Source organism: Lithobates pipiens, unplaced genomic scaffold (genome assembly GCF_037356315.1).
Source record: "Lithobates pipiens isolate NorthernLeopardFrog02 unplaced genomic scaffold, aLitPip1_a1.2 Scaffold_10, whole genome shotgun sequence".
Classification (NCBI taxonomy): domain Eukaryota; kingdom Metazoa; phylum Chordata; class Amphibia; order Anura; family Ranidae; genus Lithobates; species Lithobates pipiens.
In genome coordinates this window covers 159,514,190-159,534,196 of record NW_027507686.1, presented here as the reverse complement: position 1 = coordinate 159,534,196, position 20,007 = coordinate 159,514,190, and the positions used below count along the sequence as shown (strand labels likewise).

The 20,007-nt window shown below is 42.0% G+C and overlaps 1 protein-coding gene across 1 annotated transcript in view; it reads right to left on the bottom strand.

Annotated features, from left to right (window-relative positions):
• Nucleotides 1-18,809, bottom strand: part of LOC143934998 (solute carrier family 22 member 6-B-like) — a 145,209-nt gene extending 126,400 nt beyond the window's left edge. Inside the window, exon 1 of the mRNA XM_077458556.1 lies at nt 18,333-18,809. Within this exon, the coding sequence (XP_077314682.1) occupies nt 18,333-18,707 (375 nt within the window). The 5' untranslated portion in view covers nt 18,708-18,809. The remainder of the gene's footprint in view (nt 1-18,332) is intronic.
• Nucleotides 18,810-20,007: the final 1,198 nt, after the last annotated feature.

Sequence of the window (20,007 nt, the reverse complement as noted above, 5' to 3'; positions counted from 1 at the left end):
TGCAACCCAAAAGAGAGATAGGATAGGAGTCCCATTGCTTTAAAAGTCTATCAATGTCTCGAAAGAGTGGGGGGTAATTAGCTTGGTATAGGGTCAAATATGAGGGGGTTATATTAACTCCCAAATACCCAATGGAGTCCATGCACCAATGAATGGAGTAGTTGTTTTGGAGTATAGTAAGATCTGGGGGCTGGATATGTAGAGGCAGGGCTTCTGTTTTACTCGTATTGATTTTGTATCCAGATATAGAGCTGAACTATTTCAGTAGGGATATGAGATTGGGGAGTGAGATGTGGGGTTTAGTCAGGGTCAGGAGAATGTCGTCTGCAAACAGGGACAACTTGTATTCCCTTTGACTCCTCCAATATCAGGGTGTAAACGTATAGCCTCTGCTAAGGGTTCCAGGCAAAGGATGGAGAAAAGAGGTGATGGGGACGTCCCTGTCTGGGTTCTTTACTCAGCGAGAAAGGTGATGGCAAATAGGAAGCTAATTGAACCTGGGAGGAGGGGCATGAGTAAAGGGCTGTTAAGAAGGGTCCAGTGAAACCATAATTGGAGAGGGTGGCGAACATATATGGCCAACTGAGCCGGTTTAAATGCCTTTTGTGCATCAAGACTTAAAATTAAAGCTGGGCGGGAGGTTTTGTTTAACAGATCTATGAGGTCTATAGTGCGCCTCGTATTATCTCCTGCATGTCAAGATTGCACAAAGCCGACCTGGTCTTTATGTATGAGTCTAGGGATTATATGAGTTAATCTGTTAGGCAAAATCTTTGTGAAAATCTTATAGTCCGAGTTTAATAATGCAATGGGTCTTTAATTGTCAGGTAGGGAGGGGTCTTTACCCGGTTTCAGAATGACCGAGATATGAGCATGGAGGGCATGTGTGTGGGGTATCAATCCCTGGAGCAGGAAGGTATAAATTGATATCATATGGGGACTTAGGATAGGTAGGAACGTTTTATAGTAAGAGTAAGGTTGCCCGTCTGGACCCGGAGCTTTTTGGTTGGGAAGCTGTGTAATTACCTCTTCCAGCTCTTCGGGTGTGACGTTTGAGTTCAAGTTTATACAGTGTTCGGGCAGGAGTTTGGGCAATTGTAAATGTTTAAAGATGAGATCAAATTTCTCTTGTGTAAAGCTATAATTTGAGTCTGTCTGTAAGCAATTACTGTATTTATCGGCGTATAACACGCACCGGCGTATAACACGCACCCCAAGTTTAGGAGGGAATTTTAAGGAAAAAAACTTTTAGGAGGGAAATTTAAGGAAAAAATACATTTAAATGCCCATCAATGCAGCCTTATCAGTGTCCATCTGAAGCCTTGTCAGTGTCATTTGCAGCCTTGTCATTGCAGCCTGTCCTCATTGCATCCTTGTCATGCAGCCTGTCCTCATTGCAGCCTTGTCATGCAGCCTGTCCTCATTGCAGCCTTGTCATGCAGCCTTGTCATGCAGCCTGTCCTCATTGCAGTCTGTCCTCATTGCAGCCTGTCCTCATTGCATTCTTGTCATGCAGCCTGTGCATCGTTGTCCCCTCAGTGTTAGGTTTTATTTTTAAAGATGTCCTGTGTATCTCGGCGGCGCCCGGTAGTAGTACCGCCTTCGGCGGTACTCGGCGGCTTTCGGCCATACTCGGTGGCTTTCGCCCGCTCTCGGCCCTTCTCGGCGGAAAGCCACGAGAAGGGCTGAAGGTGGCTGAAAGCGGCTGAAAGCCGCCGAGAAAGACCGAAGTCGGCCGAAAGCCGCAAGGAGGGCCGAAGGTGGCTAAAAGCCGCCCAGAGCCCAGAAATCGCAGAGGATCGGCGTATAACACGCACCCGCGATTTTCCCCTGATTTTAAGGGGAAAAAAAGTGCGTGTTATACGCCGATAAATACGATATATAATTTGTGATAAAACTCTCCAAAGATTTTTGGCATAGTTAGAGGACAATAGGTAGGAGATCCATCGGGATGTCTAAGGAAGTCAGGAGAAGATTGAAAGAGACGTGGTTTCAACTTATTTACTAGTAGTTTGTGGGGTTTATTTGAATATTCATAAAACTTCTGTTTGGACCATGAAAGGGATTTGTCTATTTTGCTCATAGCTAGTGATCTAAGTTGGTTTCGTAGCGACACTACCGCCCGGAGTCTGTCCACCGTGGAGGAGGCCAACAATATTCTTTCTGCTGATCGTAGTTTAGTCATGATAGTTGAGTATTGGGAAGCAGCGTTCCTTTTAAGACAGGAACCTAAAGCTATGCATTGTCCCCGGAAAACAGCTTTATGGGCCTCCCACAGAGTGGAGGACCCCGTGACTGAGCCTTTGTTATGTTAGAAGTATTCCGCCATTAGACAGAAGATCTCTAGTTTCAGGGGAGCGAATGAATGTTTTGTTTAGTCTCCAATGACAGGTCTTGTGAGAGGCAGATGAGAGGTGGATATCTAATTGATCTAATTGAAATTATGGGGTTAATTTCGGAGGAAACCATCGATGTCAAGAGGGGTGTAGAGATAAAGAAGTGATCTAGTCTAGAATAAAGTTTGTGAGGATGTGAAAAGAATGTATATTGTTTATGAGTAGGATGTTTTACCCTCCAGATATCCAATATTTGGACCTAATTAACTTACGGAATGACTTAGATAAGCGATTAGCTCTGGGAGGTGATGCTGTGGATATGGTCATGTTAAAGTCCCCCCCCCCATCACCATAAAGGGTTGGGAAAATTGGTCTACAGCGTCCAATACAGAGGATAGGATGCTAATCTGCCCCGAGTTTGGGGCATAGACATTGACAATTGTGAGGGATTGAGTGAGATAGGAACAGTTTAGGATGATAAATCTACCTTGGGGATCTAAGTGGGAGGATTTAACTCGTAGAGGGCAGAGTCGATTAATCAAGATAGCTACACCCGCTTTTCCCGTTGGATCGGAGGCCATAAAGGATGTTGGTAAGTGTTTGCTAGCGAACTTGAGGGAGCCCCCATTACGGAAATGGGTCTCTTGGACCAAAATCATGTCTGCTTTGGAAGCTTTAAACTCCTTCAAAGCCAGCCATCTTTTCTGAATGGAGTTGATATTATAAGTTAAAAATTTCAGTGCCATAACAATTCAATTAGGAGGAAAAACATTACATGCATCATAAACTATATAATAAGGGAGAGTTGTTGGAGAGCCCTGAAAGAGAAATACATGTTAAATATCAGAGCAGTACATGTAGCAATGGTATCAGCGTGACCGTTTGGTTAGAATCGTATAAAAATTAGCCAGTACAGATTGGAAAAAAAAAGAAAAATCCTGAGATCTTATGGAGAAAAAAAAGTAGTGGTAAAAATAAAAAAATAAAAACTAGGAGCAAAATAAGGGGTCGGGAGTTAACGACCAACAAGTAGAAACGTGGGTGACTAGTTGCCACCAGGAAGCCCAGGTCTGAGCCATGGGTCAGGAGTGGAGACATATAGAGGAAAAAAGATAAAATTTCCCTCGGTTGTAGAAAAAAAAAGCGCCAGCAGTGAAACAAAAAAATATAAAAGATAAAAACAACAAGCACAATAAAAAAAACAAAAAAAAACAAGTGACAAGTCATGATCTGTTGAAAAAATAACTGATTAAACCAGGGCAGCTATGGTATGTTTGGCCGCCCATTCCCCAGGCCAGGGGGTGAATAAACCCATTAAAGGGGGTTGACTACCCAACGCAACAACTGGGAGTCAAGTAAAATAGTAGCTGGAAGGGATGGAGGATCTTCATCAGGGAGGGGTGGGAGTCCCAAGTTGTGTAGAAAGGTGTCGCTTTCATGCAGATCTCGCAGAGAATATTGAATTCCTTCCTTGGAAGCAGAAAGGCGAAAGGGGAAGCCCCATCGGTAGCTAATCTTATGGGACTGAAGATGTAAGGTTAGTGGGCGAAGGGTCCTCCTTCTTGTCAGAGTAATAGGGGAAAGAGCGCTGAATATTTGGATCTTGGAACCCTTGAATTCAATTCTGGACTGGTTGCAAGATGCTAGCATTAGAGCTTCTTTGCTGTCATAGTAATGAAATCGGACAATCACATCTCTAGGATTGGCTCCTGTTGGAGGTTTTTGGGGCAAGTGATCGGTGTGCTCTGTCCAGGCACCAATCTATGTCTGGAATGTTGGGGGCTACCAAATTAAAGAGGTTTAGGAGGTAGGCCTGCAGGTCTTTATCTTCCACAGGTTCGGGAATGCCTCTGAATCTCAGGTTTTGTCTGCGTTCTCTGTTCTACAGATCTTCCTGCTGGGCTTGTAGTTGAGTGATAGTGTTTTTTATGGTGGCATTATCTTCCTCCAGAACCTCAACGTATTGCACGATTTCATCAAATTTATATTCTAGTGAGTCAGTGCATTCTCCAAGTTGGTCAATCTCCCCTCTTAATTCTTTAGCCATTTTGCCTACTTCTTGTGCAATGTTATGAGTGATAGCTTGTAGTAAGGAGTGTAATTTAGCATCCAGTATCTCCGCTGTCAGTGGGGGAGAGATTTTAGATGCAAGAGTGGAGGTTTCGTTAAAAAGTAGACTAGTGTTTAGTTCAGGTTGTTGCATTGTGGTTTGCGAGCCTTCGGGGGCCCCCGAGACTGCATGTGTAGGTCTGCTCAAGTAGCGGTCCATCGCTATAGAGGTCTGTGATTTAATAGAAGTGAAGTAGTTACGTCTTTGATCCCCAATTTTGCCCATGGGGTGTACGGCCGGAAGAAAGAATTGTAAAAAGGACACCCGTGTATATAGAAGCTCACAAATTAGAAATTAGCAAGTGGGAGTCCTGGAGAGGTGGCGGGAGGCCGGGACTCCGGTCTCATCTGTCTGTCATGTCTAGAAGCCGTGCATGTCCAGTATTGCGCACTGAGTAAGCAAGTGCACAGAAACTGATGGAGTTCAAATCGCACTTGTGGCTATGAGGGGGGGGAACGGGTGCCTGTAAACGCTTGATATTGATATATGATTGAGCGTTTCACTGGAATAACAGGCTTACAGGGTTTGTGCAATAGTCCTGAGAGATGTGTATAGATAACAGTTCAGTAAACTGCAGCTTCACTGATGGTAGGTGTAGCAAGATGGCCACCGGGTGTACACTATACAGACAGGGCCTTGTATGTTTCAGGGCATGGTAAAAGTACAAAAGTCACTGCAGGTGGATATTCAAAGCACTTTCTCAGGCAGATAGGTGATGTGGTTGAGTTTAGGTGGATTAAGCAGCAGTATAAGAGAGGGGGGAGCCCTTCCCAGGCCTAAGGTGTAGCAATATGGCCGCCGCTGCTCACCTGATTTTCGACTGTTTTTAAGGCATCCGATCGTCGCCGTGAGCTCTCGGGTGGAATGCGGTATCTGTCTCCTGCTCAGGCAGCCACCTGGAGTGTCAGCAGGGATGGCTGTGTTCTTGCAGAGGGCCACAGGTTAGCGGTGAGCGTCCAGGCCTAGTAGGCCGCAAGATGGTGGCGCCGCGCCTGATGTTGTGGCCGGCCGTGGGCCTGGAGATAGTATTTGAGGCCGTCCGGGACCCACAGAACCGGCGTTGGCTCTACATATGCCCGGGATCACAGATGGGCGAATGGAGGCCGCTGTGGAGATCGCCGGCTGCGGATGGCAGCAGATTCTAAGCCCTTTTGTCCAACAGATTTTGTCCAAAACTGTTGCATACACACGGTCGGACATAGTTTTTGGGAAATCCGACGTGATGACGTTATTTTGTTAAGACGGGACTACGTTCACGCTAGTAGCCAATAGCTTTGGTGTAGGAATTTGATCTGAGCATGCGTGGCACTTTGTCCGATCGGAATTCTCTACACATGATCGGAGTATGTCCGATCGGAGCATTTTGTCGGAAAATTTTACCAACAAGTTGAAAAACTTGGTCCGTCGGATACTCTGACGGAAACAGTCCGATGCAGACCACACACAGTTGGAATATCCGACAAAACGGTCCGACCGTGTGTACAAGGGCTAAAAGGCCTCAGCGGAGCTCCACAGGAGTGCGTCCGTCCTCCTCCACTTCTGGCCACGCCCCCCCCCCCCCCCCCCCCCCGATTATGACCCTCTTTCAATACACAGTATCCTCCTCATGGCTCAGTGTCTAGCCTACTTAGTGCATCCATGTGAGAGCTAACAAAACTCATTGAATATTTATACACAGACATTAATTGTGATTTAAAATGCCACAAATGTGGGTAAACTTTAATTGCCATTTTAACCTGTGTGTGCCACCTTCTGTGTCTGTGCCAAGGCCAAACATTCCAGGGTATGTAAACTTTTGTTCAGGGCCATTTGGGTGATTTCTGTTATCATTATGATTTAAAAAGGATCCAAAAAAAAACTATGTGATAATAAATGGTCTCATGTGATTGCTATCCTTAAATAAAAGACAGTTTTTTAGCATGATCAGGCATATTTTCAATATACATGCCAAAATTTCACAATTTCTGCCAGGGTATGAAAAATTTTGAGCACAACTGTATATATAAGTCTAACCTTCTATCAACTTGACAAAGAATAACCTTACCGCTTTGACTGAAATCGGTTTTATTAAAACAGATCTTTTCTTCGATATGGCATATTTACATAGCAATGTATTTACCTGCTCTTTGTGTATCACAAGAAATTGTTACAAAACTCTTACCTGATATATTATAATTATTATTTTATGATGATCTTTCAATAAAAACTTTTGAACTTTTTTGAAAACTTTTTCAATGAAAATAAGTAAATAAATAAATAAATAAGTATAAAAAAAGAAAGGAAAGGCAAGAAGAAGACAGTGGAGTATCAGGCCTAATCATAATGGGTAATGGCTTGTTACATAGTTAAATAGTTACATAGTAGGTTAGGTTGAAAAAAGACACAAGTCCATCAAGTCCAACCTATGTGTGTGATTTTAAGTCAGTATTACATTGTATATCCCTGGATGTTTTGGTTGTTCATGTGTTTATCTAATAGTTTTTTGAAATGATCAATGCCCCCCGCTGAGACCACCGCCTGTGGAAGGGAATTCCACATCCTGGCCACTCTTACAGTAAAAAACCCTCTACGCAGTTTATAGTTAAATCACTTTTCTTCTCATTGCAATGACTGGCCACATGTCTTGTTAAACTCCCAAAACGTTTTATCCCGATTGTGGGGCGACCAGTATGGTATTTATAAATTGAAATCATATACCCTCTCAAGCATCTTTTCTCCAGAGAGAACCAGTTCAGTGCTCGCAACCTTTCTTCATAACTAATATCCTCCAGACCTTTTATTAGCTTTGCTGCCCTTCTTTGTACTCGCTCCATTTCCAGTACATCCTTCCTGTGGACTGGTGCCCAGAACTGGACAGCGTACTCGGACAGCGTACTCTAGGTGCGGCCGGACCAGAGTATTGTAGAGTGAGAGAATTATCGCTTTATCCCTATAGTTAATCCCTTTTTTAATGCACGCCAATATTCTGTTTGCCTTTCTAGTAGCAGCTTGGCATTGCATGCTATTGCTGAGCCTATCATCTACTAGGACCCACAGGTCGTTTTCCATCCTAGATTCCCCCAGAGGTTCTTCCCCTAGTGCAGTGATGGCAAACCTTGGCACCCCAGATGTTTTGGAACTACATTTCCCATGATGCTCATGCACTCTGCAGTTTAGCTGAGCATCATGGGAAATGTAGTTCCAAAACATCTGGGGTGCCAAGGTTCGCCATCACTGCCCTAGTGTATAGATTGCATTTATATTTTTGCCACCCAAATGCATTATTTTAAATTTTTCTACATTAAACCTCATTTGCCACGTAGTTGTAGTTGTGGTTGCATTCATTTGTTCAGATCTTCTTGCAAAGTTTCCACATCCTGTGGAGAAGTTATTGCCCTGCAAATACAGAGATTGAACTGTTTACCCCATCCTCCAGGTCGTTTCTGAATAAATTAAATAGGATTATTCCCAGCACAGAAGACTGTGGGAACCCATTACCCACCCCTGACCGAGTATTCCCCATTTATCACCATTCTCTGAACTCGCCCTTGTAGCCAGTTTTCAATCCATTTACTCACCATATGGTCCATGCCAACGGACCATAGGGTGTATGTTTGTACAGTAAACATTTATGGGGAACTGTGTCAAATGCTTTTGCAAGATCCAGATACACCACGTCTACGGGCCTTCCTTTATCTAGATGGCAACTCACTTCGTCATAGAAGGTTAATAGATTGGTTTGGCAAGAACGATTCTTCATGAATCCATGCTGATTACTGCTAATGATAACATTTTCATTACTAAAATCTTTAATCTATATAGTCCCTTATCATCCCCTCCAAGAGCGTGCATACTACTGATGTTAGGCTAACTGGTCTGTAATTCCCAGGGATGTATTTTGGGCCCTTGCTAAATTGGTGCTACATTGGTTTTTCCCCAATCCACTGGTACCATTCCAGTCAGTAGACTGTCAGTAAAAATTAGGAACAATGGTCTGGCAATTACTTGACTGAATTCCCTAAGTACCAAGCCATCTGGTCCCGGTGATTTATTCATGTTTACCAAGTCTAATTCTAATTCTGTCTTCTGTTAGCCATGAAGGTGCTTCCTGTGATGTGTTATGAGGATAAGCAGTGCAGTTTTGGATATTAAAGCCCCCCATCGATTCCCTCGTGAAGACTGAGAAGAAGAAGAATTTCAATACCTTCGCCATCTCCCCATCCTTTGTAACCAGATGTCTGTCCTCATTCTTTCTGGGGGCAATATGTTATGTTCTGTCCTCCCTTTTTTACTGTTTACATACTTAAAGAATTTCTTGAGTTTTTGTTTGCTCTCCTTCACTGTGTATCTTTCGCATTCTATCTTAGCTGCCCTAATTGCACCCTTACATTTCTTGTTGCATTCTTTAAAAAGTCTGAATGCTGATGATGACCCCTCAACCTTGTATTTTTTTGAAGGCCTTCTCCTTTGCTTTTATATGCATTTTTACATTGAAGTTCACTCTTTTAAATGTATTCACCAATGGGATACACTGGCTAATGCCCTTATTTAATATGCTCTTAAAGGGAACCCATCTCTCCTCTGTGTTCTTTGTTCCTAAGATTTTATCCCAATTTATATCTTCTAGCAAGGATCTTCATTTAGGGAAGTTTGCTCTTTTGAAATTCACTATCTTTGTTTTCCCCTTATGTTTCCTATTTGTGTGTTTTATACTCAAGCCAATTGACCTGTAAGCACTGTTTCCTAAATTGCCTCCTATTTCTACATCCGTGATCAGGTCTGTATTGTTGGTAATCAGTAGATATAGTAATGCTTTATTTCTAGTTGGTGCATCTACCATCTGACCAATGAAATCCTAAATGTCCTGCAAGACATTTAGGAACTCGTGAGCCTTACACAAATGCGTGTTTCCCTCCGCCTGGTCTATGTCTGCATAATTAAAATCCCCCATTATGATGACAGTTCCCACCCTTGCTGCTAATCCAAATTGTGATAGGAGGTCCACCTCCACCTCCTCCCTCAGGTTAGGGGGCCTATAGCATACTTCGAGTATTATTTTCCTCTTAGCTTCATCCCTTTGGAGCTCTACCCATAAGGATTGCACCACCACCTTAGCTCCCTTTGTCACATTCACTTGTAAATTATTCTTGATATATAGACATACCCCTCCCCCTTTTTTACCCTCTCTATCCCTGGGATAAAGGGAATACCCCTGAATGATTTCCAGACAATCATGAGAGCTGTTGAACCAGGTCTCTGAAATTCCCACAAAATTCAAATCCTCCTCGAACAACAGTATCTCTAGTTCACTCATCTTGTACGCCAGGCTCCTGGCATTGATGAACATGTCACGTAGTTTAGACTGATCGCATACTATCCTCTTATTGGGTGTTTCTGAGATTGCAACTAGGACTTGTTACTATAATTACCTTGGGTTTATGTGCTTTAATCAACCTACCACTAATGCCCCCAATACTACCCTCTGGAATATGTTCCGCACTGACTATGTCTATCTCTGGACCCTCACCCATTGCCTAGTTTACCTCTCTAACTTTTTGGCCATCTTTACTCCCAGCAGATCTGCACCCTCCTCATTTAGGTGCAGTCCGTCCCTTCTATAGTACCGGTGACCTGATAAGTCGGCCCAGTCCTCCAGGAACCCAAACCCCTCCTTACTACAGCAGCTCCTCAGCCACCCAGAAATCCATACCAGACCCTTATCTGAGCACGTAACCTGGCAGGCCACAGGAAAAGAGGGGGGATGACAGAGTGGCCCCTTCATCCTGAACCATACCAGGCCACATGCCCGCAACATGGGGAGGGTGCTTTGGAGTAGCCCCCCAAAGCACCATGTCCCCATGTTGATGGGGACAAGAGCCTCATCCCCACAACACTTGCCCAGTGGTTGTGGGGGTCTGTGGACGGAGGCTTATCGGAATCAGGAGAGCCCCCTTTAACACGGGAACTCCCAGATCCCGCCCCCTGTTTGAAATGGTAACGGTACATTGAAGCCATTTGGAAGTCTCCATGCATCGGGGGGCGGGGTCATCAGGGTACGTCACCGTGCGGCCCCTCCCTCAGTTATAGAAGAACTGTCACCTGCGAGGATGCGTCAGATGGCAGGTGCATCCCATGGTGGCAGATCGGTGCCGGGGTTTTTTTTTCGCTCCGTCGATGGAGCCATAGAAGAAGATGAATGGACTTCGTGGGACATTTTTATTTTTTTATAAAAGACTTGTCCCAAGTTGTGTCTTGTTTTTTTTTTTACATTTTGACACTTTTTTTGTGACATGGTACAGGTACAATGTACCCGTTACCATTTCAAAGGGGGGGCAGGATCTGGGGGTCCCCTTGTTAAAGGGGGCTTCCAGATTCCAAAAATCCCCCCCGCCCGCAGACCCCCACAGCCACCGGGCAAGGTTTGTGGGGATGAGGCTCTTGCCCTCATCAACATGGGGACAAGGGGATTTGGGGGGCTACCCCAAAGCACCCTCCCCATGTTGAGGGCATGTGGCCTGGTATGGTTCAGGAGGGGGGCGCTCTCTCATCCCCCCTCTTTTCCTGTGACCTGCCAGGTTGCGTGCTCGGATAAGGGTCTGGTATGGATTTTTGGAGGGCCCCACGCCATTTTTATAAACATTTTGGTGCGGGGTTCCCCTCAAAATCCATAACAGTCCTGAAGGGTCTGGTATGGATTTTGAGGGGGACCCCCACGCAATTTAAAAAATTAATTTCCACAGGGTTCCCCTTAATATCCATACCGGATCTGAAGGGCCTGGTATAGAATTTGGGGGGCCCCACGCAATTTTTTTTAAAATTTCGGTTCGGGGTTCAAAGGGCCTGGTAATGGACTGGGGGGATCCCATGCCGATCCCATGCCGTTTTTTCAATGACTTTTATCTGTATTGCCGGCACGTGATAATTCATTATAGCCGCTAGTAGTTTTAAAGTACTTTTTTTCCTTTTGAAATGTAATTTTGTGCAGGGACTGTTCTAAACACAGGAAAAATTTGCCACTTTACAGGCATACTATAGACACCCCCCCCCCCCCTCAAGTACGCCATTTAAAACACTTTTTATGACAATAACTTGCATATTAACCCTTAAAATTATCACTTTTGATTTTTCAAGTTTGTTTCCCATAGACTTTAACAGTGTTCACGTGTTTGAACACATTTTTTTTGTCTGTTCGCATGTTCTGCTGCAAACTGAACCGAGGAGTGTTCGGCTCATCCCTACTTACATTTAGCTGACTTGGGAATCACCTTGCGGCCAGCTAAATGATGCAGCTCTGTGCAGGAAGCTGACACATATATGGGAGATTCCAAGCACAGGCATGGCCTGCTCTAAGTACTGACATATGTGTTTGAGCTTTGGGGGGCACAACCTAATGCAATAGGCTGTGCACACCTATGCAAGGGATTGTTGTTAAAAGTGATTTCTCAACAAAATAATGCATGGAGACATGGATGGATGGATAAGTTTGCTTTGAATATTAAAAGTGAATGAAATAGTGTTTCCAGTTGGTTGAGTGGTGCTCAGATACAAAATTGTTCTGCTTTAAAGATAGTTTTGAAAAGCATTAAAGATTAAAATGATTGCCTCACCATTACCAAATGTGCATTATATTACACAGTAATAGACAGTCATTAGACAGTAGACAGCCACTCCCTGCAATAAATTCTATATTTAAACATTATTGCTCATGTTGAATGCATTATTTAACATGCTACTATTTAAGGGAATTTTATGGGGCCCAACAGTTTTAAAAATATATCCTGTTAGTATGTACACACTGATATTCATCCCTTTAATATGTTTTGCTAAAGCTGGCTATACACTAATAGAATTTTGTCTAAGATTTTATTATTTTAGGAATTTTTGTTCAATTTTATAATTGTTATTGAGGTCAAATCAATGTTTTTAACCACAGAAATGCAAAAGGAGCAGAATAGAATTTTTCTTTTTCTCTAACAAATGTCTAGCACAGTGGTGCCAGGGTTTCGTGGAATCCTAGGGTTCCTCCAAAGGTTGCTAGGGGTTCCTTCAGCATTAGGCAATTTCTGCCTCTCAGATAAGTTCCCACTGACACCATTGATATTTTTAGCTATCTGTAAGGAGGTAATTCTTCCCAATGACCACAAGTGTAAGGACCATCCTTCCCACTGACCATCACACTATTGTATCATGAGTTGTAGATTTCAAATTTTTAGCAGGGGTTCCCCGAGCCCGGAGAACTATTTCAAGGGTTCCTCTGTGTTGAAAAGGTTAAGAAAGGCTGGTCTAGCAGCATATTTGGTTTTCGTTCAGGAAATTACCGTATATACTCTAGTATAAGCCGAGTTTTTCAGCACTTTTTTTGTGTTGAAAAAGCCCCCTCGGCTTATACTCGAGTCACTGTGCCCATCTGCAGCCTCATGCTCCTGATCATCCGGTGCTGTGACATGCAGTCTAGTTGGCAGCCATCCAGTGTAACAAAGCCCCGCCTTCTCCTCGTCCGTGATAGGCAGAACTCTGACTCACTGCTGGCAACCTGAATCAGTGTTCCATCACGGACGAGGAAGAGGAGGAGGCGGGGCTTTGTTACACTGGATGGCCACCGACTAGACTGCATGTCACAGCACCGGTGTTCTGGAGATCAGGTTCATGAGGCTGCAGATGGACACAGTGAGGCAAGGAGATGGGCAGAGTGAGGCATGCAGATGGGCAGAGTGAGGCATGCAGATGGGCAGAGTGAGGCATGCAGATGGACACAGTGAGGCATGCAGATGGGCATAGTGAGGCTGCAGGTGGGCATTGTTGACCCTCTTTTCCACTTACAGTAGCTGCTGCATTTCTCACCCTAGGCTTATACTCAAGTCAATACGTTTTCCCATTTTTTTGTGGTAAAAGTCAGTGACTCGGCTTAGATTCGGGTCAGCCTATATTCGAGTATATACGGTACATTATTTCCAAAATCAAATATTAAAACCGACAAAATTTTAAAGTAATTTCGAATGGCATTCATCCAGTCATCAAATGTACAAAGAATTTTTGTATGAATGACCTTACGAATATCCAAACATTTGTTAGAAAATCTATTACTGTAAAGCTAGCTTTATGTTGCTACTGATGAGCAATTTACATTAGGTAATTTAATGATGATCAGTATTGATTTCCTGCAACCAATTTTGCTGGACATAAATCTAGAATGGGCAACAGTATGTTATTATTATTGATGGACACATTCAAATTAGGACACAACTCGACCTTTCAGTCATGAAATGTATCCCTCATTAAACTTTGCAACTTCTTTGCTAAATGTTTTTTATTTTGTTTTTGTTTTAATTAAAGCTGCACCTGTCCTGCTGACTGCATCACCATACAGCACTCAGATTGAGATGAATCGCCTTTGGATGTCAATACAGAAACCAACACTATCAGGGGTGATGATCTCTTGTGTTCCCTGCAGTGCTCCTACTATCTCCCTTGTCAATATAGGACACAGTAGTGAAGTTGAGGTCTTTTGAAGGAACTATTGAGGGCTGTGAAGGCCACGAGAGCTTCAATTAAAAAATTAAGTGAAACTACATTGTATTTTACATTTTGAAATTTAGAAAATTTAAAAGTTTGCATCAAGTAGAAAAGCTGCTATTTACATACTCAACAAATTATGTTAAGCTGGCCATAGATGGATTGAAATCAGATCCATATATGGGCACTGTGGTTATACAGAACTTGATCTACCAATCAGCTTCTGCTAGAAAATGTCCTCTTGATCTTTTTTTCCCTTCCTCAAAATAAGTTTGTGATAAAAAAAAAAAATAATTCTGCACATTCCAGTAATATTGTGTGATATAGTTGGGCATCAATCCAATTTCTCCCAGAACCAGGAGTAGGGTTGGATAAATATAATTGCTCAGCATCCTTAACCCCATGAATGTATTGTATATAATGTACTTGTATATATTGTATATTGTAATCACTTGTAATAGCTGTGATGATGGTTGCAGCCCTTGATATCTTATTTGCAGAGAGTTTGATGTGAATGATGTTGAATGATGTTGAATGTCACAGGGGTGCTACATCTTCTGTAATTAATTGTGTCTCACTGTAGTTATCGTATGCAGTGGTGGCTGGGGGTATATTTTTTGGGGGGCGGAAATCCAATGCACCCACGCCACCCCCAGTCAGGTCACTCAAAACCATATGCGCTCAGGGCACATTGCCCAGAGTCCAGCCTTTTTTGAAGCCTATTAGAGCCTCCGGATTCAAAGAAAAAAAAACCCATTGGAATCCATGTGTTCGGTGCCCCACATGTAGATTAGAGGGCCGGACACATGGATAGGGGCTGCCAATAATCATATTATGTTATGTATGGTGCACTTCTCCACAATTGTTTTGCTCTATATTTGAACTCTTTTCTCTATTATTGTACAAGTTTTTTGCTTTTTATATAAGCCTGCTGTTTCTGCTTGCCTGTTTTGTTGTTTTTTTTTATAACCGTTATCTTTAAAAAAAAAAGTATAGTGCATAGAAAGCTAAAACTTTTTTTCATGTTGGATAGTAGGAAAATGTAAAACCCCTCTGTGTCTCATTGCATGATTTCCCTTTACTTCTTGCCTGTTAGACACAAAAGTAAGGAAGAGAAAATCTCTCCAAAATAAGGGAAATCCTTTCTTGGACTGTTGTCCATTGTAATATTTTTCTGCCGGGTCTTTTTGTTCCGGTGACAACAGAAAATTTTGGATTCTCTATCACTATCAGTCCTAGTTCAGTCCCCACTCTATATAAAATTAAGAAAAAAAGTTTTAGCTTTGGATGCACTGTAATTAAAATCCAATTCATATTTTTAGGTTTAAAGCCCAACTTCATAAATTAGAAAAAAATCTACCTTTCTGTGCTCTACCTGCACTGAAAGATAACTTACCCTAACCCCCTCCGGCCAGCTTTGGCACTGCCCTCTTCTCCCTGGAGTCTGTAGGTAATTCCTCATCATCATCATCATATACTGTACAACGCAGGGTAATAAGCCCTGCATTGTAAGTGATGGGGTTAAGCATGCCACTGCTGCTTAGAGAAGAGTATTTGGGTAGAGCGGTTGCACCACTGGGGGGGACCCTGCTGGAGTGAAGAACAGGGTAAGCAATTCTCCTTATTTTGGCGCACCTAGACACAATGAGCATTTTATCCTTGCGGTGCAGAGTGCCTGAGTGCAAGAGTAGATTATTTCTAATTCTTGGAGTTGGGCATTAAGACACTCTTATATTTCAGAAACATAACAATTTAGACGTATGGACAGGAAGGTTTTGGTGGAATTTTTAAGAGTGCTGAGAATGAGAAATAGTAAATACAAATAATTAAGTATATACCTCTTAACATCAGAGGTTGCAGCGTTGACCGGACGCTGCTACAGCTGGAAACCCAGTGGATATATAACTGAAATGCTACCGCATTTCTCCGTTTAAACGAAAATGTTAGTTTCAAACCCTTTCTCTAAAGAACTAGTCATTATCCTTTCCTCTAGTCCCATATGAGATACAGTATCATACAAAACTGAGTACACCCCTCACATTTTTGTAAATATTTTATTATGCCTTTTCATGTGACAACACTGAAAAATTGCACTTTTGCTACAATGTAAAATAGTGAGTGTTCAGCTTATATAAGAGTGTACATTTTCTGTCCCCTCAAAATAACTCAATACATCTGCCACAGTTGTACTGTGGCACAATAGAACGGCTGGGTGGAACAACGTTATGTAACGTCGCTTCACCCTGTGGCCACTAGGGGGCACTCGTCCGCCCCCGAGCCTCCCGCAATCTCTCGAGGCACTCAGAGAACCAGGATCTGTGTGTGTAAACACACAGTTTATGGTTCTCTCAGGGGAGAACAGACAGATCGTCTGTTCATACAGAGTATGAACAGCGATCTGTCATCTCCCCTGTACAGTCCACTCCCCCTTCAGTTAGAACACAAACTAAGGAACACATTAACCCCTTGATTTCCCCCTATTGTAAACCTCTTCGCTGCCAGTGAATTTTTTACAGTAATCAATGCATTTTCTATAGCATTCATCACTGTATTAATGCCAATGGTTCCAAAATTGTGTCAAAATTGTCCGATGTGTCTGCCATAATGTTGCAGTCCTGATAAAAATCGCAGCTTGCCGCCATTACTAGTAAAAAAAAAGAAGAATAATAAAAATGCTATAAAACTATCCCCTATTTTGTAGATGTTATAACTTTTGCGCAAACCAATCAATATACGCTTATTGAGATTTTTTAACCAAAAATATGTAGAAGAATACAGAATGTTTTTTTTTTTATATATTTTTGGGGGATATTTATTATAGTAAAAAGTATAATTCATTTTTTTCAAAATTGTCGCTCTTTTTTGTTTATAGCACAAAAAATTAAAAAACGCAGAGGTGATCAAATACCACCAAAAAAAGCTCTGTTTGTGCGGAAAAATAGGACATCAATTTTGTTTGGGTGCAATGTTTTAAATCATGTCATGTAAAGAATCTTTTAGATTTCACATGCTTATGGTTTTGGAAAGTAGAGAAAATGGTGTGTGTGTTCTCATACGTCTGTGTATTATTTTGAACTGCTTCTGCTGGCTCAGGGCGGTTGTGTTTTTCTTTTTTTTAACTGTAATTTAATATTACAGATTCTGTTGTAGTTGTAGAATGTGTAGTTTGTTAGTGTAAGTGCATGTCAATGGACTTAATGCTTAATGGGGTGATAATGCTTTAGACACAGTAATGGCTCAAATACTCGAAAATCTGATGCAAGGCCTAAGGCTAGCCACAGACAGGCTGATTTAAGTACAGTTCCATGAACACAAATTACATTGCAGAGTTCTATGACTTGGGTTTCTGCATTTCTGCATAGGCATCATAAGATGTAGCATAGGACAGCTGGGCTTCATAAACAATGGTCCTAACAACTCTTACCTATGGATAACAAATAATATGTGTAATAACTACTAATTGTTACGCATATTATTTGCTATTCATAGGTAAGAGTTGTTAGGACCATTGTTTATGTCCCCTCTCTTTGCTTTTATAATCAGTTACCATTGATTATTAATATATTATTTATCACAAGTACCCCCAATGTTTAGCTGCTCCTGATGAGTGGAAACAATCCACGAGATGCGTCAAGCTTTTTACCATTGGATGCTATGCCCTAGTAACCATGATTCCACTATGGGTTTGATCTATTTAAATCATCAATTAATTTTATTGGTTATTAGTGTATACACACTTTGGGATGTAATATTAGTTCATTACTTTTATGTGTAATAATGCTACTGTACTATGAATTTTTTTGTGTTATGTTATTATCATACATTTTAATTCTGTCTATTACATATTGACTTATCATTAATTTATCTACTGTACTACCTCCCTCTGTTTTGCCAATAAATTAATATTTTAATTTGATTGATTGATTTAATTGACCCTAAGTGTCTTGTTTCATATAAAGTCCTGCTGTCGCCCCCCTCTTTCCATTTTTCCAGCTTTTTTTTTTTTTATCTGATCTTACTAGTCTAAATGTAAGTTGAATCACTTGACTGCATTAGGAGCTTCAAAATGTGTCTTAGGGAAGCAGAAAGTGTAAATCCCCTAAGCACAAAATAATTCAAACAGATAAAATTGGAGATATCAGTTAAAATAATTGTAGATAGATAAATAGATAGATCGATAGACTACATTTTCTTGTTAAATAAAATATTTATGTAAATATTAGTTAAATAATATAGTAGTACCCTTCATGCTGTAAATCATGTCCTAGATTCACAGAAATGTACATAATATTGGCTATCATTATATTTGGGACTAGCTCTCAATATAACTAACATAAACATCTAAGAAAAAACTGAGAACAAATGGATAAGAAAAAAAATATAAAATGTCTTACCTTGGTAATGATAGTAGAGGAGTACTCACTGTCATCATAGACCCATCCGTCTATACATTGCTCTTTTTCTATGTCACTTGTGTTACTTGAAGAGGTGACATTGAACATGTGAAATTGGGGACTGGCATAGCGGAAGCAACTAGAGGGTTTTCCATTAGCCTCAATTGGAATAAAGGCTTCCACCCAAATCCCAGTAAAATTGCCATCCTCCCAAGAATCATTGAGTCTACAACGATGTTTTGGAATTGCTGCAGTGAAATTCTGCAAGAGATTGTGGCTGGCTAGCATAAACACAGGCAGGGATAGAAGAATGACATGTATGATCTGGAAACGTCCCATGCCCCCTATTCTCATCAGGATCTCTTGAAATGCCATGACTGCTCATAGTCCATACACTGACTCCTAGGAAGATTGGAAGTTGGTTGTCAGCATCATAGCGAAATAACCACAAGCTTCATGATGGTTGTTGGATAATTGTGAGACTTTAGTCCTATTTAAGAGTAGACTGCATTGCCATTTGTTAAATGTTTACTTGTAAAATGAAGCATTAACAGGGGCCAAGCTTTGCTGATGCTTAGTTTTATTTTTTTATACAGATGGTTAAGTGTTCTTTAACCAAAGTAATAAGCCATGCAGAGAGAATCAGAGGCTCCAAAAAAGGTATCAAGGACATGATAGAGCAGTTCTACCTTAACAGCGATCTGCTATTCTTAACATTTTAATCCATCCATGCAATTAGTTGGAACAGTTATAAGGCCTTTCAAACAGTTTGAACCACTTGTATCTAGCCTGTGGATGATGAAAAAAGGCTGACCAAAGAGCAAATCATTTTACAGAATGGTGGAAGAACATGCCCCTGATGTCTTATATGCCTTGATTACCCCAGCAGTGAGATATCCCTGCTATTAGGAGCATGAGGCAGACTTTGGCTCCTGCTCCAATCCCTCCTGCTCCATCCCCACAGCCTTGTTGCAGGGTAACCAGAAGGGCACCCCCTCAGCACTGTTTACCACTGAGGGCATGGCCCATGCAAGGCATTCTTGTTGCTAGGCAGCCTGTCGACTTTGTATGCCTGGCCATCCCTAGTATTGATTAGTCAGTGACTAGGTACCCCTATCTCCTAAACCCCGATTGACTGTGGGCTTCCTCATGCTTTATTTAAACTTTGCAAGCCCAGCACTCTGGGTTTGTGATAAATTCTGCTTCCTGGCTCCCTTGTTGTTATGCCCTGCGGTGTTACCTGTCATCGGATTTCTTGTTGCTGACCTCTGCCTTGTTCCCGGATTACACTTTGAATTGCACCTGAGGAGTACCTAGAACAAGAGAGGAGGTCGGCATTTCATAAAATAAACAAGGATAGATACCAGTTCGGAAACAGGTCAGGTAAATGGATGGCGAGAATGGTGAAGGAGTGTAAAAACAGGACCCATATCCCGATGATTAGGGACAGAAGGGGGGAGATGCGGATCGCCACTCCGGAAAACACGGAAAACTTCCACGTCTACTATAGTGCCCTGTATAATATAAGGATGAGAGGTGGAGACAACGTAAAAAGGAAAGAAGCAACAGGGGGGTATTTACGGAGCCTGGGCTCCCATATTGATAGAGGAAGTTGAGAGAGTGATTAAAATTACAGGCCTGGGAGGAAGTCCAGGCCCCGATAGATACTCCATTA